Source organism: Typopeltis vanoorti, chromosome 1 (assembly GCF_054136105.1).
Source record: "Typopeltis vanoorti isolate ZY-2024b chromosome 1, IOZ_Tvanoo_1.0, whole genome shotgun sequence".
NCBI classification, from domain to species: domain Eukaryota; kingdom Metazoa; phylum Arthropoda; class Arachnida; order Uropygi; family Thelyphonidae; genus Typopeltis; species Typopeltis vanoorti.
In genome coordinates, this window is record NC_143549.1 from 97,360,780 (window position 1) to 97,387,308 (window position 26,529).

The 26,529-nt window shown below is 35.6% G+C and overlaps 1 protein-coding gene across 1 annotated transcript in view; it reads right to left on the bottom strand.

The window, feature by feature from the left end:
- Positions 1-589: 589 nt before the first annotated feature.
- Positions 590-26,529, bottom strand: part of LOC150110240 (uncharacterized) — a 98,354-nt gene continuing 72,414 nt past the window's right edge. Inside the window, exons 2-4 of the mRNA XM_090394150.1 lie at positions 7,632-7,723; positions 4,748-4,937; positions 590-870 (exon numbers count right to left, since the gene is read on the bottom strand). Of these exons, the coding sequence (XP_090250276.1) occupies positions 590-870; positions 4,748-4,937; positions 7,632-7,723 (563 nt within the window). The remainder of the gene's footprint in view (positions 871-4,747; positions 4,938-7,631; positions 7,724-26,529) is intronic.

Genomic DNA, 26,529 nt, shown 5'->3' on the forward strand with positions numbered 1-26,529 from the left:
GGCTTGGTAGCAAACATAATTAAATTCTTATAAATTAAATTTTATTTTTTTACAAAACAATAATTTAAAAATATATTCTTATTCTTCTGCTTTCAATGTCACTTGGCATTTTCATAATAACATTATTGAATTCTTAATAATACAGTTTTCGTAACATTGTAACATACACAGTACATGTTGCTTTCTAAAGATATTTAAACCACAAAATAAAAACAAACGCGGATTTATACAGCTAAGTAATTTAAGGAAAGCTAGAGGATAATGATCTAGACACGGATAGTTGAGGATGGCTATTGAGCACGTGCAAAGCTAAGGTATAATATAACATCCATTGTTATAAACGTAACAAAATGTTGGAATTCCAACCATATCGAAGGAGCAGAATTTTTTTCATTATCATTCTTCACATATTGAGAATCAAATAGATTATTTAGAGAAAATATTCAAGTTCTTATTGAATAAATAGAACAAATACCACAGCGTGATATCAAGCATAATTTGTGGTGAAAAATAAACGAATAAGGAACATTGGTAAAAAGCATTGTAAATTGATGTTTAAAAAAAATTAAACACCATGGATTTAAGAACATCACAAAACGTGTAAGTTATCGCATGACTTCGACTTAAGGCGGCCTTTGCCGAAGAATTTATTGAGAAGACCTCTAGCACGATAGCTCGAACCTAAAGACCCTTTACTACGCCTTTTCACCGGTTTGGTAGGGGAAGCAAATTCTTTCATCTCTGCTTGTTGTTCAATTTTGAGACGTATCTGAGTGACAATTCCAACTAACAGCTCGTCCACTTGATGGTTGATTCCTGCTGAAGTCTCAATAAATTTACATTCGTATGTACAGGCTACGGATTTGCCCTCTGAAAAAGAAATTAAATAAAAAAATATTTTATTATGTAACTGCAAGTAATCCAGAGTAAAAATATTTTAGTTATTATAAACAATCACAATAAAACTATCACTACAGCACAATAATGTGATCTCTAGCCTTTTAAAAACCTAGATAAATATATTTAAAATATCGATTATTATCATTTGCCAGAAACAGTATTCAAATTAAATAAATTTCTAAAATATATATGACTTAGCAAAATTTATACTTCTAAAATATTAAAAAAAATTAAGTCTTTCATGAGAATAGTTAATTTATCAGTGATAGAATCTCTATTTTTTACTGTTTATATATATATATATATATATATGTGTGTGTGTGTGTGTGTGTGTGTGTGTGTGTGTGTGTGTGTGTGTGTGTGTGTGTGTGTGTGTGTGTGTGTGTGTGTGTGTGTGAAATAAAAAATTAAGTTATATACCAATTAAGAAATGTTTAACTTTTGGATTTTATTTGTTATTTTTATATCAAGAGAATTAAATAATACACCTTTATTTTTTATATCATGCAACTAGTACAGCCTGCTCGTTGTATATCAATGAAGAAGAGGGGGGGGTAGGGACTAGTCCTTTATAGGACTTCCAGGGTGACAATGCTGTAGCCAATGAAGTTTTAACTGAGGCTCGGCTATGGCCGTTACCCAGCCATGACTAGAGCTTTTAGCTCAATAACATCTCATCCACACAGATTTTCTTCATTCAGATGACGGGACAAAGAGTCAAGGACTCATTCCATCTCCTAATTCTTTTAAGAACAATGAAGAAGAGAGGGTAATGAATAGCAATGCTGTAGCCAATGAAGCTCTAACTGAGGCTCGGCTATTGCTGTTACCCTCCTGCTATGATCAGAGCTTTAATAGCTCAATAACACCTTATCCCTACACTGTCCTCTACAGATAACGGGAAAGATAAAAAGCATTCTTGCTTCGCCCCTTTAAGCCAGTCCTTATATAAGGACTATCAATAAAGAAGGGATTGACTGATTAATCCAGACCCAGGGAGGGTAATGGATGGCAATGCTGTAGCCAATAAAGTTCTAACTGCGGCTCGGCTATTGCTGTTACCCTCTTGCTATGATCAGAGCTTTATAAGGATCAATATTTAAAGAATTGTTCTATCGCAATTTCAAAGTCGTTCGTTAAACCTATCTATTCGTTCGTCATTTTAGAATTCAGAATGTGAATAGAAATTATAAATGAATACCATTTATTGAAAACCGCATTTAACAATTTACAAGTATATCTTATGTTTAAAACTTTTTATGTTTTTATTTCATGTCTAAGACAATACCAAATATAGTATCTGCACTTGTAAGCCTAACGTGAATAAGCTACTTCAAAACGTGAACTATAAAGATTGAATTAGAATATTAATTATTGTTGGTTCACAAATACATTATCTAATTATGCTATATATAATTAATAAGAGTACATTAATAACTAGCTTAAACTAATTACGTTATTATCGAATGGATACAACGGATTTTACAGCATTATGATAACTTATGTTGTAAATCTTATTAGAAAATTGTTTATTATTATTTATATTATTTGAAGTAATTATCCTCCATATAGCTTTTTATTATACGATAACTTACAAGTAATAAACACTAAGATTCCATTTCCAAAAAAACTTAATTAAAAAAAATTCTGCATCTAATGGATTATCAAACTTAACTATAGAGACATATATTTAAAATACTAGCGAGTATCCAGGAAATCAATTTTATAAATACATATAAAATTAAATAAATTCCACTTAATTAATAGCAACTATCCAAAAGTAACTCAAAAAGATTCACTTTAATAATTTCGTTAATGAATGATATAAATAAATATTATTAGTACCACCTTTCTTATTAATAAATCAACTTCCAAAGATCTAAAAATCTAATAAATGTCTTAACTGCCTTTTTTTTTTTATCTTCGTCATCTATATTACTTCATACTGGTATCTCTGGTCTTAGAGATACCGTACATACTTCCTCTATTACGCTCCCATCCTCGCTTCCCGAATAGTCAGGTTTCTCGAAGCAAAATCCTACAGTAAATCCTAGAGGAAATCCCAAAGAATTGCTATCTGACTAGGTAATGAACGAAGGTGAAAATTCGGGGATTAATCCACTTTCTGAGGAGAAGTAGCTTATATTCAATCGCCGTTAGGCCTTTCCCAGTTTCTGAATGCAAGAACATCAAATTGCATCTTGACTCACGCATCGCACTTCAATTTCCTATCTTTCTTTTTCATATTCCCTCGTGGGAACTAAAGCGCGCGCACGAACGAAAAATGCGAACTTCCTTCCATTTTAACATCTCTAGAATTCTTTTTTTTTTTTTTGTCGACGTACAATACAGTAGTTAGTTTCTAAATTGTGCACATTCTACTACACATTTTCATAACTAAATATGAAGTTATATGAAATGGTTGTTATCGATGTAAAATTTAATTCATAAGCAAATAAAATAACATTTGGCATTTCTCTTTAACATTACTTTATTTTTTTTCTACCTTTATTCATCTCTATGGACAATGCATTCGTCGACAAAAGGCGTTAGTTTAGTTTCGCAATATCTCCGTACATTCTTCTTTCTTCCGTCGTCTGTCTGAAGTAATGGTTGCTATTAAAAACTTCCTTCCTCATCGCCGTCTCGTACTTCGTATGTTACAAAAGCCTTTTCCATAAGAAGCTGCGTGTTTCGCTGTTGTGCTTCGCTAATCCCAGACTCATCACTAATAACCATTAAAAGTGCCACTCTTTGATCTCTTCATTATATTTAGTGAGTCTCTCGAGATACTTTAATCCTTCGGATACCCATTATACCATCTTTGACGATACCAACACCTTCCTTAATGTTCCACATCCTTTCCCACTTCATACATCAATTTATTGTCCTCCCGCAGCATCTATCTATATTTTCTAAGTTTTTTCCCAAGAAATTTTCTCCGATGTATTATTGACAATGTTTCATTCATACAGCTCACTTTATCACTATGGCAACGTCCGGTGATTCTTTGAGTAATATGAGCAACATACATTAATACTTAATTGGTCTATCACCTTAGTTTTGTAATAATACACATCGTTGGCCTGAGGTAGCATTACACGCAATATATTTCTTCCCCTTTGTCTCATGTACTTTAACTTGCAATTTATTTTATTAACATTTTCTTGCGTCTTCACTAGTGGTTGCTCATATTATAATATTGCTTGGCTTTTCAGGAATAACAGATCTCCAAACACAAAACAGTGAAAAAGTTTAATAATGTACGGATTTCAATTTATTAAAGAATGTTGGATATGTTGAAATATTAATAATCTTTTCTTGGTAAATTTTTATAATAAATTTGTATAGCGTTCGGATGATATGTAAAATACTTTCCTGGATGAAGATTTATATGTAATTTGGAATCTTTATTTTTATCATCACTTTATTATTTCATAATGCCAACTTCATTTAATAGCATATGAACCTTTACCATTGATCGAATTTTAGATAGGAAAAGTTCCGTGTATGATGCAATTCCTCAAGCTCTGAAATGGAATGTTGCCGATGTACAATAGAGCCAAGCAAGCATTGGCTGGCTGAGTTATGCTGGATTTCTGTTTTTGCTCTCTGATGATATGAGTTCAGAAATAAATACCAAGCGAGTAAACACCATATTCGGAAGTATTAATGATAGTTGAAGATGAAGAATCCTTGGTGTTTGTATCTTTAAGTAATGCAATACCAAGGCAACTCGTACAGAAAGTCTGCGTTTGCTTAATTGTCAATGTCTTGGAAAATTGTATAGTTTCATAGAGAGAGAGAGAGAGAGAGTTGATGTTTAATAACATAACAGTAATTTTACCTTCTGTGCAAATGGCTCTTGTCCTAACGAGGTCAGATTTGTTTCCTACTAGAATAACAGCTTTAGTCATGGTGTAACCTTTATCTCGCAGGTGAAACAGAATGTCGACAGCTTTTTCAAAAGTGCTTCTTTCCGTAATAGAGTAGACCACTACGTATGCATCTGCTTCGGCATATGCTTCATCCAAAGACTGTAATGGAGAAAATAATAATAATGTCAGTAATTTTAATAAAGAACAAAGATTTGATCATAAAATAATTAAGTAAGGAAACGATTACAGATGTCCTTTAAGAGTGTTTTTCATTATCTCTGTTATCACATTATCTTAAGAACAAAGATAATGAAACACACTCTTAAAGGACATCTGTTGTCGAAAATGTTTGCTGTTGTTGGTTCAAATCTTTTGGAAACAAAAATAGTCCAATTATGATGGATAAAGAAAGTATAACTAAATCATCATCATCATTATTATTATTATTATTATTATTATTATTATTATTTCAAATAGTTTTGCCATTAAAATGAAACTATACCTGAAAAAGTTGAATAATCTTTAATTTAACAATCTAGAAGCTAAAGTAGTGTGGTTTAACCATGAGTTTACTTTACAGCAATGCACTACCAGTACAACGAAATAAACAATAACATTTTTATGCACACTAATAATTATTTACATATAATAAAATTTAAAACTACCAATTGAATTTCGACTGCTGATTATTGATATTTCATTTGCCTGTCTCAAGAAGTATTGTGAAGTATGCGAAAAATTTATGTTCCTCAAGCAATTCTTTCAATAGCGTAACTTTTGTAAATATCTGAAGAATGACTCAAACGTTTACAGCCATTTATGATAATTCTATTTGCATTTGTTTTATTTACTCTATATATATAATTTTATTCTATCCAGTTTTTATACTATAATAAGTCTGAAAATAAAACCGAATCGACTTGGCAAATTTTAGTAGAGAGAAAATTTGTAATTGAATTAAAAGTGCGAAAGCTTTAATATTAGTTCAAAAATATTTGCCCATAAATGATCTAACAGAAACCAAAATTCAGTCACGCGCACATATTTTTGTAAACATTCTAAATCCAAAAAAAAAAAAAAATTTTAACAAATTTCACACAGGAAGAACAAGATTATTGTAATATATCATCTTTATAACATTTGTGCCGCTGTAAATGATCTGACTAAAGCAAAAACTGGGATGACTCAACAAAATTTTGTAAGAAGTTTAAAATACCTAATTTGAATGAAAAATTCCAGAATAAGTCTCTCAAAATAATTTTCTTCTGGAATTTCCAATGGGCTGACTGGCAAAACGAATCTAATTGACGCTTACACATTTTCCGAAATATATCTAAAATGCATTGAAAGCAAAATGAAGCAGACAGCAGTTTGGCATCGTTGACTAGATTCCCGATGACTGTTGGAATTTATCAAGATCAGTAAACCTGAACTCTGTTTGTGAATTGTATAATTTCGTAAATACGCTATAATCATCCTTGAGTCCAATTCGTATAAGAAATTCTTGCTTACAGAGTGCCCTGTATTCATAGTTAAGATTTTCCACTTTTATACCATTTATTGGCCTAAAGACGGCACTAGTTTCATTTGAGCACGATTGTGAGTTTATATTTAATGAATATGGTCATTAATGAACGTGCAATTATTTTTAAAGCAACATTCTTCTTATTACAGGAAAAGATCGAAGTCAAGAAGAAAGAGAACATCAATAAACGATCACAGATAAAAAAAAATTATCAAGGAAATTATCTGTTTGTATCCTTTGATACTATGGAAAATGCTTATATAGAAGGTGATGGAATGATAGAAGATTGGTGAAAAAAGAGGATGGAAGATTCATGATAGAAGGAATTTGTGTGTGTGTGTGTGTGTGTGTGTGTGTGTGTGTGAGAGAGAGAGAGAGAGAGAGAGATTAGCTGAACAAGGAAGTTATAACCCACAAAGTTTTTTTCTTTGTTTCTCAGATTCGACCTAATAACCAGAAAGAAAAACAGCTAGTAAGTCCTGTCATTTGTCAGGAGATCGAACTAATCCTAATTCTCTAGATCGCTAGCATCACAATAAATAAAAGATAATCAATTAATCAGAGTTATTTTGTCAAATTGGATAAATCCACTGGATAAAGCCAATACTTGATTAACCTATTTTTGTGACAGGATTTCCTCTTCTGTAAGAGGATTAGAAGGGAACGAAAGACTCACCAGAACACTAGGATGACGAAACTAGAAGAATGCAAAGCAAGCTTATTTTCTCTAGAGGAAAAAGCTTCCTCTGTAACCTATTTAGAGAAATAAGTTTATTGCCGACTTGATAAAAACATGTTATACCCTTTGGAATTTAGTCTTTCTTCTGATGCCTCGCGACATTATTAAGTCTCCACGAAAGGTAAATTCTGATGATATTCAATTTTTCGCTTCCCCGAGTAACAATACTGAAGCATAAAATTTAATATATGCAATGGTTTTCATGACAACTTCCAATAGTTTGGAGAGAAAAAAGTTCAGTTTGTGTCCATAACAACCTTCGAGTGCATAACTTAAAATTGTTTTCGCAAGAAATTGTTGAATGTTTGCAAATATCCGTTCAATAGATTTACAGAAACTGAGTGGAAAGGAAAAAGAAGAGGGTTGCAGATGAACTATAACATTCTAAGGTAAGGTATTGATCTGAGAGTATTAACGCATACGAGATGCGACCTTGAGTGTATCTTGAGACTAAACTAAAACTCATTTCTATGGCTACATTTGTGATGTTTAAGATATAAATCAAATAAAACGTTCTTAATGTAAAATCCCTGGAGAAATTAGAGTAATACACCTGAGTGTTATTTTTTCAGGATTATTAATTACTTACCGTTATGTCTGCACAAGTTGGATGGTCGATAATCATCAGCTCGTACTCTTCGCCATCTAGCAGCACAGATACAATCTTTTCCATATCTTCCTCTAAAATGAAATTTAAATTACTTCCATTACTCATAGGCTAAATGTTATCCCATTTCCATCACGTAAGGTGACTTTAATTTCATTTTTGTTTCCTAATCATCAATTAGGTAAAATTATTTACAGTAGAACGCCATTTAAGTACGACAGACGAATATGAAAATAATGAATGTGCAATATATGAGTAGATGGTAGAGCAAACTTAAATGCTACAATAAATTGCTCAAAGCAGTCATATAACACATGTTCTTTTATGTGTAAAGAACATGTGTTATACCATACGAAGGCAAGGTGGTTTCTCGTTGCCCTCCTTAGTAGTATATTTTATGACTTTAGCTGTGTGTGTGTTCATGGGTCCGATTTGCCTGTTTTTGAGGGATGAAAAATCTGAGTTACTGGAAGTTAAACCATCCACCTCTGTATGAGACCGGTTAACTCACCTTTAGTCGAAAAAGATCAGATAGACGTTCCTCACGGGAATCAAACCCAGGTATTTCCGGCCAAAAGGCTTCGTCTATACTGACTGAGCTACGGAGGATCCTTAAATAATTTAAGTATTATTTAACTTAATTAGTTTGTCTCAGAACTCTCTAGACTCTAAAGTATAGAGTATACATCTTACTTTTTGTACTGAGAGGGATTCAATTTTGTGACGACAGGGGATGTCTCTTTTTACTTGTGATCCTCAAAGAATGGTTGTTAAAATTAAATACAGTCACTAGACGAGTCTTGTTGGATATTCCTTTTTAATTTACACTTGCTTTCTTCTTGAGATTTCTTTAAGTGTTATTACTAAACTCCGTTATCATTACTTATAAATCTAATTTTAATTGAATAATACATGGATAATTTATGAAATGGTATATTGAAATTCAAAATACGAAAGAGTAATTAAAATTCAAATCTTACATCAATGGAAATAGAATTTGTATCTGTTACGCTAGGCAGCCCGAAGAAAGGCTCTTCTAAGCATTTCTTCGACCGGTTCCCTAGTTAGTCGATCTTTGGCATGAAGCAGTAAGTTTTTCTCCCCCAAAAAATCCGGTTTTTAATTTGGTAAACTCGAGAAAGTTGACTTTTTTTTTTTAATTTCGTATCCAAACACAAGTGGTACAGTAGTAAGTAAGTGGTACAACATTATTTACAACAAATTAGGATACATTACAATGAGATCAGCTTAGATTTGATAGGTGAATTATACAGGGAAATAATAATTAAATATGAAAAAAGGAAACTATACATAACTTATAAACAAAAAATATGGTCAAATGTTCCTTCAGTATCTTGCACAATCAACTGCTCTTTCTGTGCAGGATATAAGGTCCTCTTTTGTGCAAGGTGATGGAAGAAAGGACAAACAAGAAGGTGTTCCATGGACTGGGTTGTCCCACACTCACAATTGTCTGGGCGAGCGAGGTAGCCCCATTTGATTAGGTTTTGTTTGCAGCGTCTTGTCGTTCGCAGTGCATTGAAGCTTTTCCAAGCATTCCAGTCTAAGTGGGCACCACGTGGAAGATGTTCGGGTATTGGAATACCAGTATTGTTCTCCGGGTATAGTGCAAGCCATTGTTGAAGTCTTGTCTGTGGGAGGTTTTTAGGTGGCTCAACAGTTGCCAGGAAGCTATGTCGGGGAAAGTTGACTGCAGAGCTCAAGCTATTTCAACGATATGTGTATAATGTTAGAGTTTGGGAACACGAGATTGCGGCACTTGTCTGCTGTACTCTCCTCCCAAATGCCAATTAGAGTTACTAATAGGCTAGCTATTCTGTGTCTTGCTAAAGATTGAGGCTAGCTGTTCACTAGTCTTGATCCAGAACTCTCTAGAGGACTAATTATTTATGTGACTCATAAAAACATTAAGTTAGGTAATCGACCTCTCCTGCTCCCTTTGAGGAATAAATACGTCAGTGAATTTATTTTATATCTTACACATAAAACCAAAAGAAAAACTGCAATTGCGGCAAAAGCAAGTTTATGTTTGAAACGAAGACTAATAATAATATGTGGTAATATTATATATGAATATGATAACGTGTGATAGTAATGGTATTGTGTATGATTACAGTGTGTGTATTGACTGTGATGATTTTTATGACCTAGCTTTATGTTCCTGTGATCTGCGCCTAAGACATGAATGTTGCAGAAATTTATTTGCGCATTTTGATCAGTTTCATTCGAATTAAGACAACTTACGGTCGATAATCTTACATAATTTTGAGAATGATAAATAGATTATTGTCATTATAAGATAATATAGGGTAATTTGGAGGAAAAACTGATTCTTTATAATAAAAAGTACTTTGTCTTTTTAATTCCCTCTCAAGTATTTTTACAACTGCTCTATGGGGGAACTCTTCAGATTAATACCCACTGCCGTGAATGAAAAAATTGGAGAATGGTAGTCCATAACGAGTTGTGCCCTCAGCAGAAATTAGAATTGCGTTTGTTTTATGGTACATTTCATAAAGTAATCACAATTCATACAAGTCAATTCTGGAACACTCTTCACAAAATATATCTCAGAGATTATATATATCTTAGATATATCTGAAATATATCTAAGATGAGCAAGACATTCTACATTATGTGCTTCTCATACCGTCATATTATTCCGTTCATATTAAACTGAACTCGCTGTAGGGAATTGTACTGATCCAAATATTTATTAGAATTTAATATAATGCTCTTCTGAAGCGCCATTGACCATATTTGCTACAAAAAGTGACATTCTCGTAGTGAAAGAGATCATTACCTATGGCAGATTATATGGTAAATCCTATCCAATCATCTTAAGATGGTTGGATAGGATTTACCGCATTATCGTTGTCTATAAAAAGCTCCCTAGACTATGACACATCTTTATGAAGTCGAATGTCAGAGACGACGTTGCTGATTCGCAGATTTCATGTTATCGCCAATTCTGGCTCTAGGAACATTATTATTATTATTATTATTATTGTTCCGGGCAACTCCAAGGAGTCGACAGACTCATCGAGGGAGGCCCTAACATCATGTCAAGAACAACTATTCGATATTGACACAGTATCTATCATACCTTGCCTTGAATTCATTCATGGTCGTAGCACCCACAACAAACTCTGGAAGCTTATTCCACTCATTCAACACTCTCCACGTAAAAAACCTAGCTCTAACACCCTTGTCAACCACGCTCTTGCCCAGCTTCAATGCATGGCCCCTAGTCCTCCCACCATCAGTCATATTTTCAAAAATATCTTCTGGATCATTCTTATAGAAACCCTTCAGTAATTTGAATGTCTCAATCATATCACCCCTCCTTCGCCTATCGTCCAATCTCTGCAACCCACAAATCTTCAACTTATTCTCATAAGGTTCATTCCACAGACCTGCTGTCATCTTGGTCACTCGTCTCTGGATCCTCTCCACTTCCTCCCCATCACGAAGCAACCCTGGTGCCCATAATTGGCCACAGTAGTCCAGATGGGGTCTTATCATGGCTCGATAGAGAGGAACAACAACTTGTTTGTCTCTGCATGTTAAAGTATTTTTCAGAAGCCAAGTGATTTGATGAGCTGATTTAGTTACTTTTGCAATGTGCCCCCTAAACTTCAATTCCCTATCCACCAACACTCCCAAATCCCTGGCCTCATCAATCTCCTGGAGTACGGTTCCACCAATGCGAAATACTGCTGCTATTCTTTTCACTCCAAAGTGCATAACCTTACACTTTGCCACATTAAATTGACATCCATTTTTCCTAGCCCAGTTCTCCAAACTGTCCAAATCATCCTGTAAAATTTTGACATCCTGTGCACTCACAATTGCTCTACTCAACTTTGCATCATCAGCTTCCTCTCAAATCCTTTCCTATATCATTGATGAACAAATTGAAAAGCAGTGGTCCAAGAACAGAGCCCTGCGGCACTCCACTAGTCACAAGCTGTCTTTTAGAGTCCACTCCTGAATAAACCACTCTCTGGTATCTCTCCTTTAACCACCCTCCTATCCATCTCACCAACCCTATATCTATTCCCATCTGCTCCAGTTTACTGATTAGGGTTCCATGTGGTATCCTGTAAAAGGCCTTGGCAAGGTTCAGTAGTATCACTGTAAACCCATTACCCCTATCCAGTTCAGCCGTCACTGTGTTATAAAACGTGAGCAAGTTACTGAGGCATGATCTACCCTTCACAAAACCATGTTGTCCCCCATACAATATCCCATTTTCATCTATCCAGTCCTGTATTCTTTTCTTGACTAATTTCTCTAAGACCTTGACAATGATTCCTGATATGCGAATCGGTCGGTAATTTACAACAGCAGTCTTGGAACCACCTTTATGCAGTGGAACTATTTTCCCCTCTTTCCACCCCCTCGGGACTAACCCAGACCCGAGACTCAAATTAAACAAAATGGTCAAGGGTACTGATAATTCTTTAGCTGCTTCTCGTACGACACGAGCTGATATACCACGGATGTATTGACATTGAGGTTATGCAATAGACTACTCACCTCCACTTCATTCACCACAATTCCCGTATAATCTACTGGTTTATTCGTTTCTGCAATATCACCACCTGGTATATATACTTGCAAAGTGTTCACTCAGTAACTCAACTATATCAACTGATTCAGTTACCTCCCTACCATCGGCATTCTTTAAAATCATTCTGCCATGTACATTTTTCCTTTTACTTGCCATATCTAAAAAAACTGTTTAGGATTCTCTTTAGGCTGCATGGCCAATGTTCTTTCGTAATCCTTTTATTGCTTTACACTCGTTACCCTTCTGGCCTGCGCTTTATACCGTTCGTGTGCCTGCAGGTCACCTTTCTCCTTAAATTCCCTCCATAGTTGTTTCTTTTTTTGCAGATCAAGCTTAATGGTGTTATTCATCCATTTAACCCCTACTTGATTTATTATTCGGATTCTAGGTATACAGTCAGCCATTGCTTCATGCAAACACTTCTTAACTGCCTCCCATGCACTATCAACTTCTAGTCCTTGCAGTTGTACATGCCATGGCACTGAACCAATCAAACTCCTAAGCTTGTCATACTTTCCAGCCCGATACTTCCACATGTACCCTGTCTTAATTGAAAATTCATACCTTTAGCCACCTCCCAAGTCAAGACCCTATGATCACTCTCACCAATTGGTGGCAATGTGGTTATATTTGTTACAGCCAAATCCTCAGATGTAATTACTAGGTCAAGCACTCTCTGACCCCTAGTATTTTCCATTACATGCTGTCGCAGATAGTTATCCCTTAATAATCGCATAAAATCCAATTCCTTCCTCCCGTGTGTCCTCTCCTCACTCCAATCAATGCGACTATAGTTGAAATCTCCCATAATAATCACCCTCCTTCCACTCATTTCTTCTATTTGCTTGTGCATACTGTCGCCACCATCTTTTCCATCACCTGGTCTATAGCAGCACCCAATTGTATATTTAGTTCTGCTACCCACAATCTCACACCAAATGGCCTCAAATGTGCTCGTTTCTCTATCCTACAATTCAACTTCTATTCTCCTTGGCTGTAGCTCATCAGCTATCATCAACAATACTCCTCACCCCATTTTATTCCTCTGTCATTCCTGAACACACTATATCCATCACATTCAATCCCACTAGCTATATCATCTACAGTCAGCCATGATTCACTAATATCAATAACCTGTGGTCTGGAAGTGCCAACCATGGCCAAAAACTCTTCCTTCTTGTTCCTAATACTCCTAGCATTAGTGTACATGAATTTAAGACCCCCATTTATCCCAACCCTACCTTGATGCTTTATATTAACTATCCCACTCTGATTTGTTGTCCTTATTCGCTCGGGCATATTATATTCATTCATACATTCAACTGCTTCCCTAAGGACTGTATATCTACCCCCCCCCCTTAATACATCTAGTTTCCCTGACTTTGCACATCCACCACATTCAGCAACACTTTCTCAAGTCTCCTTACACCGTAACCATTCAAATGCAAGCCATCCATCTTATATAGATCCTTTCGCCCATCGAACTCACTCCACACATCCACAAATTCCACACCACTCGTCATACATAACCCACGCATAAAGTCATTCGCAATTCTGGCCCTCCTTTTAAACATTTCACTGTCATACCGTGACAAAAGACTAATCATTCTAACTCTCTCACTCTTTTCTTTTGCTACCTCAAACAATTCATTCAGGTCTTCTATCATTTCCATTTTATCTCCTTTCAAATCATTCGTACCTGCCACAATAATCATTTCTTTCACCCTTTCCTTTTGCTCTCTAATAGACTCAGTTACATCCTTTATGGTCGCACCAGGTTGGTACGATTTTGTCAAATCCTCTGCTAACACACCTCGCACTAACGAGTCTCCATACAGCACTCTATCCTTCATTTTGTTCATGTTCACACTCATGCGCCTATTTTTCCTGTCATACTTTTTATTATTGGCTGGTTCGATCAGTCAACTTTTGCTCATATGCTCTAGCTGCTGTTTTGCACTTTCTATCGCACCATTCAACAACGCGATCTCACTCATTGCTATCACAATAACATCGTAGTTATTGTGATTGTATTTTGATTCTTCAGACGAAACGATTTTTTGCCGTTGTTTAGCAGTCGACAATTGCCATTCATCATTCTGGAAAAGTTTCGTTTTTTTGGCATGAGAAAGCAGAATTCATCTTCTTATCTATGTTTTCAGTTATGAAAAATCTATTTTAAAAGTACGAACCGATTGAATGCCTTTTCACTGTTACCAAGTGGACTATTCTCTATTTCTTAACAAAAAGTAACATAAGGACTTTGTTTACTTGAGAAGAAATACCATTTCTGATACGAATTGCTAGAATAAATTACTAACTGACCCTGAAGAAAATTTCTGCAAGAAGCGCATTTTGCTTGAAGTCTGAAGAAAAACCGCACAAGGTTTCAACTTTTATCCAAATCTTTCAGGCAAGTTATTTAGAAACATCGAATAGTTGGTATAAACGTTTAATAGGTATCCACCCAAAAAAGGTTGTTCGTTTTATTTTTAGACCTTCTTGTGAATTTTTTGCGCAGCTACTGTTCCTTCAAAGGCATGGGAAAAAATCCCAGAGAGGAAGATAGTCCGAAGCATAGTAAATTGCTTAAGTAAATTTGGTGGGATGCGGTATTCTTGAGATAGACACAATAAGTCTTGTTTTCAACACAGTTGACAACTTTCTTAATGGAAGGTAGGGAGTTACAAGCACTCGCAACTTGTACTTCGGTAACGATTAATTCATCCCCTCTTTTCATTACAAGGTCAGGCTACTCAGTCATACGTTAGACAATGGAGACTCCCGCTGTTATCCAACCTTTGTTCAATCTATTCTTTGACAAATCTTTTCTCACCCCAAGGTACTAGTACCTTGGGCTGACAAAGGATTTTATAATCCAGAAAATCCGTTAGAGGCACAAAACACGGAAATGTTTTCGAGCCATTTTAGTCAGTGGCTCGAGGGTCTCGCTCAAGGACTCGACCCAGTTGAATTCGAATACAATCGTTGGTTGCAGAGCAGAAACGATAGCCAATCAGATCGTCACAAAATATCAGATATTTCTGTAGATGCAAGTTCAAGGTTGGATTTTATTTTTTCAGTTCTGCACTAGATTGCATATTAATTTCATCAGTGATTTCATAATCGAGTAAAGTTTAATGTAACCTGAACGTGTATGATCCTTTTGGTTTCTTTTTCCATTCGAGAAATATCCGATTTCATGGAGAGTCCTTTTGAAAACAATCTTAAAGCGCCTGTGAGCAATTTTTTTAAAATTTTTCATGTTAATCTTCATATATCCTGACAGCAGTTATTAACCTAGTTTGTAAAAATGGTTTTGATTCACCATTTTTTGCTTAGATAAAGACGAAACTATACAATTATGTACATTTAGGTGAAGATACAAGTTTTAATGAATTTCATGGGCTTAAAATAAATTTAAAAGTGACTTAGAAAGAAAATAAATGAGACCTGGTATTTTTCAGATATTTATTTTTTCATGAGTAATAACAAATCTATAAGAAAATATAAACACGCTAAAAGCTTCTTGCAACAAAATATACAGAACTGACGTATTTCTCAGGATCGTAAGGGAATGTTGGCATGGATTACGCTCTGCCCACATTCCACATTGTATGATGCAAGATGTTAGTCATTGACAAGGCTTATAATAACAAGATAAATGAAACTGATAACAGATGCAACTGCAACAAAAAACATCATTAGGCAACGAAGTAGAGTTTTAAAAGAATGTACAGTTTGCACTAGCCTCACTTAAACTGTCAGACCTCAAAAAATATTTTCTGTAGCAATTTGCTGCGAGCGACACACCTGAATTCTGGCAGCACTCTTTTGGACTCATTTTTGAATGGAAATATCCATGGAAAACAACAAAACTGATTACCATTATCCAGGTCAGCACTGGCTGTCCTAATACAGAAGTTAGTGGAATGTCTCGAGTTTTCTTTTCTTTTCTTTACTGTTGTGTTACGTTTCTTGCTTTGGAAATCTGACAGCTTTCCTTGTTTTTCTGATGTTGTTTGTTTTCTACGGGAACTGATTTTTGCTTTTTTTTTCCCCGCTCAACGTGCTTCGTTGTTCAGCTATACTTACTTCGGTTCTTTACTTTACTTCTTGTGACCCGCTGACTTCGACCTCTTATACAAGGGATAGTATCGATAGCCTCTGAAGATGTGTTTCAAACTTTTTTTTTTTTTCATCACAAAAGTTTGTAGAAGTAGTACACGTCTCGGTAGTTGCTGGATAATTGACAGCACGTCTTTTTTTCTTTTCTTCTTTTTTTTTACACGTTCTCAACTGTTCCCATTTGAAGTGATAGATTGATTGTTGACCGTAAAGGTAAATTCTGAATCTGTTGCAGTTTGGTTCCTTACTATATTTAACAACACCTATCAAATTTCAAGCGTTATTTCACGATGAAGTTTCCTATGGAGCTAGAAGCGTGGTGCTTTCTGATAGAAATGTTTTAAACTACAGATAATGGAGAGTGTGACTCTGAAGATAAGTCGGCATATGAATCGTAATCAGATATTTTCATGTCAGAACAACGAGATCAAATAAGATGGACGAACGCTTGCGAACGGAAGGACTTGTAGAAATATATTTCAGTTTTTTTAGGAATGCATTCGTTAACATATGCAAATACATTGTTTGGAAAGAAGTTAACGGACACCCTCATAGGAAAGGTATATCGTTTCATAACGAGTCACGTGTCTGTAGCCGGTATACATTGATGGCATATGATGCTCCCAAGGCAGTGGAACTGTGTCCGGGTAAAATTGCTGTGATAAGGGAACTGACGAAGTTTTAAAGAGGAGTTGAGTTGTGATAGGATGCCATGTTGCTGGCCCATTTGTTCAGCGAATTGTAGATAAATTGGACCATTCCAGGTCAGCAATCAGTGATACCACCTTGCTGAATTGAAGCGCAGTGAGTCAACTGCAAATGCTATCCACAGTGGATGAGCTATCACACTCATCGAACTTGACGTGACCGTAGGATGCTATGAAAGGTAATATGTAAAAACCTCTATTCGTCGGCAGACACGTTGAATGTGGAACTCTGGAAATAGATGGGAACACGAATATGAACAAAAACATTTGTAGCCGAGGCTCACAAAGCCATGTTGAGGCTCACAACATGGGTTTCCATGGTAGGCCGCAATTTTAACCAAACTAACATTCAGCATCGTCTTCAGTGGCGCAAAGAGAGTGCACAGTGGGATATGAAAGCTTTGAAAGGCTTTAGAACCTTTATTAGGATTTTCAACTAAAGACGAGATGAGAAGAACACGTGCAATTTATAGCAATAATACACTGCCCGCATAACCCTAGATACTTCTTGCTTTGATTGGTTGGTTGTCAAAACGATCAACCAACCAACCAGCATGGAACAAGGCCGAAATTATAGGACTGACATCTTTGCAACTTTTTTTCTTCAATTGGTTCATTTATCACTTCTCAAATCACATCCATTTATTTTGGATGAATTACGATGACGAATTTACTTAGAAATTGCTAATATATCATTGATTTTATATGGACATGTTACGGTATATTATGTGTACATATTTATTTTCATAGTCCTATCTTAAATACCAATTATTGGTCTTTTGTAATGATGGTCCAAGCTGTAACCCAGTATATTATGTCTATAAATTGTGATTTTGTCCCTCAAAATGTACCTGTTTTGATGGACTCCACGCCCACATAAACGTTATAATTAGTATCGTCTACAAATTAATTCGAGAATTTTATCAATTCCCATTATTTTTAAATTAAGTCTAATAACAGCACATTGTCAACAATCTGACATAATGCAAGTTTATTCAAATATGGAATATGAAATAGGTGTATCTGCATGTACTAGAATAATAATTAAGCAGATGTTATGAATAATTTTCATCCATTTATTTGCTGAGTGAAAGAGAAATATGAAGAATAAAAGAGAAATATGCAGAATAACAAATTAATATTTAGACGGAATACACTCCGAACGCATTTCATATGCAGCAATTCGACTTCAAAGTCAATTTAGATATTGAAATCTGAAATACGCTTTGATTTAATAGAATGATAATGCAAGAAACATACAGAACACAGCGAAAGCAAGGAAGAAAGAGCAAAAGATTGTTTACTTTGAAAGCAACACAGATGAGAAAGAAAGCTGGAAGCCTATGAAAAGATATTTAAATTTTCGCTTTTCATTTCTGAGATGTTCGACGAAAGATAAGTTCAGATTTTGTTGAACACCTTAGTTGTTTTTGTTTCTAAAAGAAACGTCTTATCTTGATTGTTTTCGAAATTTCGCCGTCATTTTCCCTGGCGTACAAGTGCATACTAAATATTATGAAGATGAAATACAAGATGCGATAGAGCATGCTATTTTCTTTTAAATCTCCAAGGGATGAATCCTTCGGGAAGAGTTAAGAACACTCAGATCTATTCTTGTGACGTCATTCGTTGTCTAGACAACCGCTGGAGAATAATTTTATTTCTTTTTTCCCACCTTTACTACTATGATATAAAATAAAATAGAAACACGAAAGTTGTTAAAGTGCCAGAATGGAAGAGACGGTAATCACGATCTTCAAGACTATAGAGAAGAGCAGTTTCCATGGAAACGAACTGGCAAATTTTAAAGAGAGAATAGCAAACTAAAGAGCTAATTTTTTATTCTTGGCACCTGCATGATTAGTTTTTTTAATGAACAATGAATGCAATAAGTTCGGGTAGTAAATGGGCTTGTTCATTTTAAGTACAGTCAGCAGTTTCCTAAATAAGATGCAGGCGATAAAGTAAACAGAAAACTTTCATAAGGTTTCATTAATTCTTCGTCCATGTCCGTATTATAAAAGGTTCGATTATTCCTCAATGTGGAATCATTATGGAGCAGTTTTATTCGATGAGGCTTCCGTAGCTCACAGTATAGACGCATGCGTTGTGTCTGGAGAAAGCTTGCATTCGATTCTTTTCTACGCCCCTAAAAACTAAAAATTATTAACCATAAAGTACCATCCTTGTAGTGAAACGGCCATTATATATATATACGAAGGAAGACTTGGTTTTGAGTCTAGTCGGTGACTAGACGAAATTTTTCTAAGCCTATTTTCGACCAGTTCTCGAGTTAGTCGATCTCTGGCACGGGCAAGCAGGTTTTTCCTCCCGGAAACTCGGGTTTTTCGTCCTGTAAACTCAAGAAAATCGACCGTAGAACCCACATTATTTCAGACATTAAAATATATTGTGTTAGGGACCACGAAATGGCGGCACATTTGAGCCGTCTCTCTTCACTGAGTACCGCTTAATTAGTGATAGCCTTGGGCCATCTATCTCTGATTGGTACCAGTGGAGATTGAACTGCCCACTCAGTCTCCAAAAGTTAGATAGGGCTAAATGGCCTCGCCTACTCCCCGTATACGGGAATAAAAAGGCGTTAGCTGATTTATATATATATATATATATATATATATATTTATTTATTTATTTATTTATTTATTTATTGAAAATTGACAGCCTATATTTATACCCACTGCAGGATGAAGGCCTCTCCCATTCAGGGAGGTTTAGGGGTCTACTGCCTCGATGGTGACCAATGGGAATAGTAGACCAATGGTGACCTATGGGGATGGATACGCTAACCACTCGGCCAACCAGGCCGGTATATATACAGGATGGCCATAAAATAACTTTCCCTCTTTGGAAGCATCTGTAGCTAAAACCAATAAACGGAATGAGACAAAATTTTATATTGGAGATGATTTCCGCGAAAAAAAATATTTAGTACCAAAAGTCGCCGATAGGGGAAATTTTAACGCTGGCGGAGCCGAAAACAAGCGGATAATTACATTTTTAGGCAGATAAAATGAAATAATATTTTATAATTATAGTCATTACGGAGTAAGCGACAGCCGCGTCACTCATTCCAGCTGGATATGTGGCGCGTTACAATCATAAGAATAATAATAATTAAACTAAAACAACAACTTGCGAGAGGCACAGAAATTAATGTAGTGATTGAACTCACAGGAAATAATGTTTTATTCATCAGAATCAGGGTCGTCCCCTGGACCACATGCACGATTTTCAATGCGCTGACCTTTCTTGTGTACAACAAATTCCATCCAGTGTGCAACATGCTCCACAGCTGAGCATGTCTTACTGTCTCTTCTGGCACTGCTTTCCGTCCTCTGCCAGGTCTAACTCCTAGTGATCCAGTTTCTTCGAACTTCTTAATCATAGCTCTCAGTGCTACAGCTGACATAGGACAAACGCAGGTTATGAAGCCTTCTAAATTCTCGAAGGGCCGCTACGACATTGCACTGTTTAAGGTAAAACAACTTAACAAGTAAAGCATGCTGAGGCAAGATAGGACGCATATTGAGCACAATTCGTCAGTCATTCGAATAACTGCCTGCATGTTCCCAATCCCTTTTTAAGTGGAATTGGTGGCGCTGCTCTCACGTACTCACAGTAAAATTTGCATAATCCTTTTTACCTGCGTTTACTGCAAATATTTGACTGCTTTCGACTAGGCCAGCGCCAAAATTTTCCCTATATATATACAGGGTGTTCGGGATAAATTTGACAGTTTCGTAAGGAAAAAGAAAATCTTCTTTGTATCTATTAAATTTAATGAATTGACAAAAAAACATTACAGGCAGAGTTAATTACAATACTATCAACAAGATTTACTCAAAATAACCACCATTAGCATCGATCACAGCTTCAATTCTGCTTCGGAACCTCGAATAAGCTGATGCTACAGTCTCCCTGGAAAGGGCCGCAAAAACTGTTTTAATTTTATCCATTAACTGGGCTTTTGTATTACTGGAAGTGCGATTGGTGTCTTTTTCAACTGCGCCCCATACAAAATAATCCATGGGGTTAAGGTCTGGGGAGTTTGGAGGCCAAACATTTGGACTGGTGAAGTCGTAGAAATTTTCAGACAACCATTTTTGACTTTTCCCAGAGGTGTGGCAAGGGGCCGAATCCTGCTGCCATACATACGGCCTACCATTGGCTACCCTTGTTATCCAGGGCTTGACTACAGTTAGCAACTCCACGAACAAAGCCCGAATTCCAATGCCAGGGTTCTTCAACACCTGTTCCTGCAGATTTGCGAGGAATTCTGCTGTACGAACGCAATCAGATCGTCTGTTAGGGATCTTTCTTCTTGCTACATCCTCGTAGTCACCATTGCAAGTCTCTAGTTCATGCCTGATTGTTTTTACTGTATTCAGGGAGCATTGGGCAGCAATCGTAATATCCTTATTTTGATGGCGGGCACGAATCATCATGATACAAGTTATTCTCTTCCATGATTCAGGTGGGTTCCAGCTATCCATCCTTTCTGACATCTTGTATGTGAATGAAGAAGGGTCCAAACTTTTAAATGAAGAGAAGTGTGTGTTAATACATGTAACTTACGGAAAAATATAATTAATTATAAATATGTCAAATTTATCCCGAACACCCTGTATATATATATATCAAGGGTGATATTCATGGTGTGCTAGGTGTGCGGTACACATCCACGAAATAGCGATACAAGCGATATTATATTTTTGAATTTATCTCCGTTAAACACCTCCCCCCCCCCACACACACACCTGTTTCCTGACTTCGCTTGATTCCTAAAATTAAACACAATATACCGCTTCGTGAAGAGGACACTTTTCGACACTTAAACCAATATTGCATCACATTCGCGTTAATAGCCCAGGTGTGCGGTCACAAATACATACACCTTTGAGCCATTTGAACAGAAGTACATATGCTGCAGCTGGTCAAATTCTTAGCATTCCAGTGGTTTTCACCACCACCACCAGAAGGCAAGGCAGGGTGAGCGCTGAGAAACACACCTAAATGCCGTGATTGGTTATGGTGTCAAGCAATCCAATTGAACTTTATCATTTGTCAGTTGCTGTTTTTGTTTTCTGAGTTTCATCTGTTTTACATGTGTGAAATGTGAACTGACGTGTTTAGGACACCGATATAGACAAGTAATTTTGTATGAATAATTTATAACTGTTTCGCCCATATTTACAATGGGAATCAGTGTTGGCGATCTACTCAATGTCCGGTTTACTGCCAGAGCTTTCGCGGATTGTGATTTATTATAGTCGAATGAGGTTGGACTTGTGTATAATAAGTAAGAAAAGTAAAGACTTATTTCAGCCTTTCTTTGGTTCAATCGAGAAAAATAATAATTTTCCAAGTGATTACTTTTTCCGATTTCTGTGCGTATTATATGGCTGTATTTAAAAATCTAATTAAAATTCAAATTATCTCACTATGCATTTGCCAATTATAATCTAATCTCGGCACGAAGCGTACACCTTTTGTGCTTCGCACATAAACGGCGTGCGTGAAGCATAGCTATTGTTCATTTGACCTTTATGCTTTCCATTTTTAAAATTGTATTAATTGATAAACTAAAGATTCAAAGTTATCCTATAATTAATTACATTGAACCAATTAAGATAGCGCTAATGCTCTATGCACTCCTAAAACTTTCGTACATCGATAAAAATACGGTCCAATTGATGAATTTTGTAGCTCGGGTTGCATAAGTCCAAAGAACCACATCCAGTCTAAATAGGCACGCAACTCCACTAATATATATATATATATATATATATATATATATATATATATATATATATATATATATATATATATATATATATATATATATATATATATATATATATATATATATATATATATATATATATATGGAAAGTGTATGGAAATAAGTATGCTTGGTATCACAAGACCGGATCACAAAAGGAATACATGAATAAGAAATCAAACCGAAGTCTTTGACATCATAGGAAGAGTGAAACATCTGAAGTGGGAATGGACTGGGCATATTGCTCGAAGACAGGATCGACGATGGACAAAAGAAGTACTGGATTGGATTTCACGAGAGGAAAAACGATCACAACACTGACCTAAATCACGGTGGATGGAGGATATCATCAGATTTGTAGGAGTGACACGGGAAAGAAGAAACCACGGACAGACAGTTTTGGAGTAATCATGGAAAGACCTTCATCCAGCAGTGGATCGACAATGGCTGATGATGATGATGATGTTACGTTAGCAACTAAATAAATATATATTAACGACTAATTAAAATCTAATTAAAATCTAATTTTTTGTAATAAATGATCAACTAGTAGTGAAAGTGGAGGGTTTTTTCTCCCGGAAACTAGAGTTTTTCGTCCCTCAGAACAAGCAAACTGGCCCCCATGAACACACACACACACACACACACACACACCTAAGACACACCTGGAATAAGAATTAACCATCCTATTTCGAAGGATTTCGGATTCGAAAGCCTCCACGGTGAAGTGTGGGTCTTCGCATGTGCGTAAATCAGAAACTATTGTTAGTGAGAATAAAGCTAATTTCATCAATTACTACTTAAAGCAAGTGTATTCCTTTTGTTTTGAACTTTATTTAGCGATATAGCAGTTTCTGAGCGGTGTATTTTATGCCTAAGATTTCTGATTTTTTGTTTGAATATAAACCTAAAAAAATTAAAATCGAACTTTAAATAATATTTTTTAGTAAATTCGGAAAATCAATATTTATTCCATTCAGTGCTCTGTTTTATGTGTGCAGTAATAAAACAAGCAATATAAAAAATGATATATTACGGCATTATCAACATTAAAATTTATAAAAAAAAAGAAAAATATAAAAAGAGATAGAAAGAGAGGACGAGCTGAACAATATGGAAGATATCATTCGGATCTTTGTTGTTGCAGCTCAGTGACATCTGGTTGAGATGGATCAACAAATTTCTAGGGAATTCAGTCAAGTGAGGGTGTCTGAAAGCAAATGGAAAATTCAGTTTTTCTTCTGTACGCTTAAAGTTTGATAACTGCTGTTGATTCTGCCGTTTGCTAAACATCTCAGGCTCATTTTTGTTCCCCTTTCAGTCTTTTTTCTTTCCTTTAGAAAATATGAAACTGAATGAAAAACCAACTAAATAATAATAATAAACCAACTAAATAAAAAAAATAAAAAATAAAATAAAATAAATAAAATAAAATAATGACTTACATTGCATTTCTTTGCGATTATCAAATAAACCAGTATCTCTCTCTCTTTCTTTCTTTTCCAGGTGTTTCCTTTATACACTTTCTGTTCTATCTGGTCAGAAGTAATTACTTCGCAAGGAACGAGATATGTTATCTAGAACTTGGAGTAGTGTACACAGACAGACAGTCAAAGGAACATTTAGACCAAATTCCGTCACTGGTAGTATTTACGCGAAAACTTCGTTGCTATAAATGTTTGCTGGAATTCATTCCAGGAAATTAATTTCAGGATGAAAAAAAAAAAAAATAAAAAGATGCGAAATGAACGAAGCAATTTCTGCAACGAAGAACAAGATGTTATCCGCATTTCTGTACAATTTATTTCTCTACGCCTATAAAATGTTTGTTGACAGTTCGTTGAAAACTGCAATCATATATAAAGTTTAAAAAATTTATGAACATAATTTATTTCTTCTAACAAATAATAGAACTTACATTTCACTAATAATCATTGTCATTATTTTCTCATTGTCATTGTCATTATTGTCTATATTACCCGATACATACATTTTCTTCTACAGATAACGGGGATTATGATAAGCATTCTTGCCTCACGCATCTAGCCAAAAAAAAAAAAAAAAAAAACTTTTGCAGAACTTCCAGAGGATAACAGATGGCACTGCTGTAGCCAATGAAGTTTTAACTGAGGCTCGGCTATTGCGGTTACCCCGTCATGACCACAGCTTATAGCTCAATAACACCCTATCCATACATTTTCTTGAACAGATAACGGAGAATATGAAAAGTATTCTTGATTTACCTATCTAGCCAAAAAAAAAAAAAAAAAAAAATTGCAACCTGCGTGTGGAAGAAGGTTTGATTCAAAGCACCTTTGATTTTATTAAGGTGATTTACTACACCAAATTATAGAATATTACATATCATACAATTTATGTTAATTTTGTAAATTAAGTTATAGCAATACATAAAGAATGCTTAACAGAAAACTAAAGAGTTTTTTTTTTTTATATCGACAACTGGAATTGACGTTGTAGTTTAGAGTGGTTTCTCCTCTTTCCGTCAGTGTTAGTTTCTTGTCAGCAGGGTAAACACCTGTCGAGTTATTGTGTTTTCAGTAATTGCATGTCGGGTGTGTTCGTTACGAAAATGGATAAGCAATTTCGCTTATCCATTTTTATCCTTGAAAAACGCTGACCGATTAAATTTTGTGTTAGACTTAAAGACATTGTTACTAATATAAAATCGTTCGACAAAATTAAGTAGATGGACAGTGATGGTAATGATTGTTTATCACGTGCTCAAATGTTTTTGGAGGGGGAAAGAAGGCGTGGAAAATGAGCAACATTCAGGGCGGTCTATCGATAGCTATGGCGTGATTCACCAAGCATTTAGTGGACCATGTTGCGAAAATGAATCCGGAGATTGCGAATAACTGGATTATCTCATTCTGCTTTCTCAATCAATAATTGTATTTAGCCAAAAATGCGTTCCAGTGTTGGAACAGTCACAGTAGTTACTACTCACCCCACTGGTTTCTGTGTGACTTTTTTTTTTTCTCGTCTCCAATCTCAAGAACAAGATGAAAGGTATCAATTTTGAGACTGTAGAAAATATCCAAAGAGCCATGACAGAAGCCATAAACGAGATAACAGAAGGGGAATTCCAATCCTGTTATAACGCATGGAAGAAACGTTGGAACTGGAGCGTTTCGTGCGGGAGGAGTGACTTACTTTGAAGGTGATCACGATGCATCAGACGATTAATTGAATACACGATGTTATAAGAATGACGAGTGAAGTGTTTTAAGCTGCTATAAATTGGAGGAATATTACCCTCCCAAGTCATTACAACTGTGTCCGAGTGAAATGGCTTCGAGAATAAAACTGACGGAGTTTGAAAAAGACGTCGTAATAGGATGCCACGTTGCAGGCCTATCTGTTCCGCAAATTGCTGACAAACGGGGCCATCCCAAGGCAACAATCAGTGATACCATACTTAGATGGAAGTGTAGGAATTCAACTGCAATTGCTAGCCGCATTGGACGACCCACCACACTCACCGAACGTGACGGCTTCGAAGGATGATATGTAAAAAGGCCATTTCTCGACCAATACGCCGAATGTGGAGTTCCAGTCAATCAACTAGATCACGAATCTGTACAAAAACACTTGCTAGGACTTCAGTATGCAAGCCCCACATTA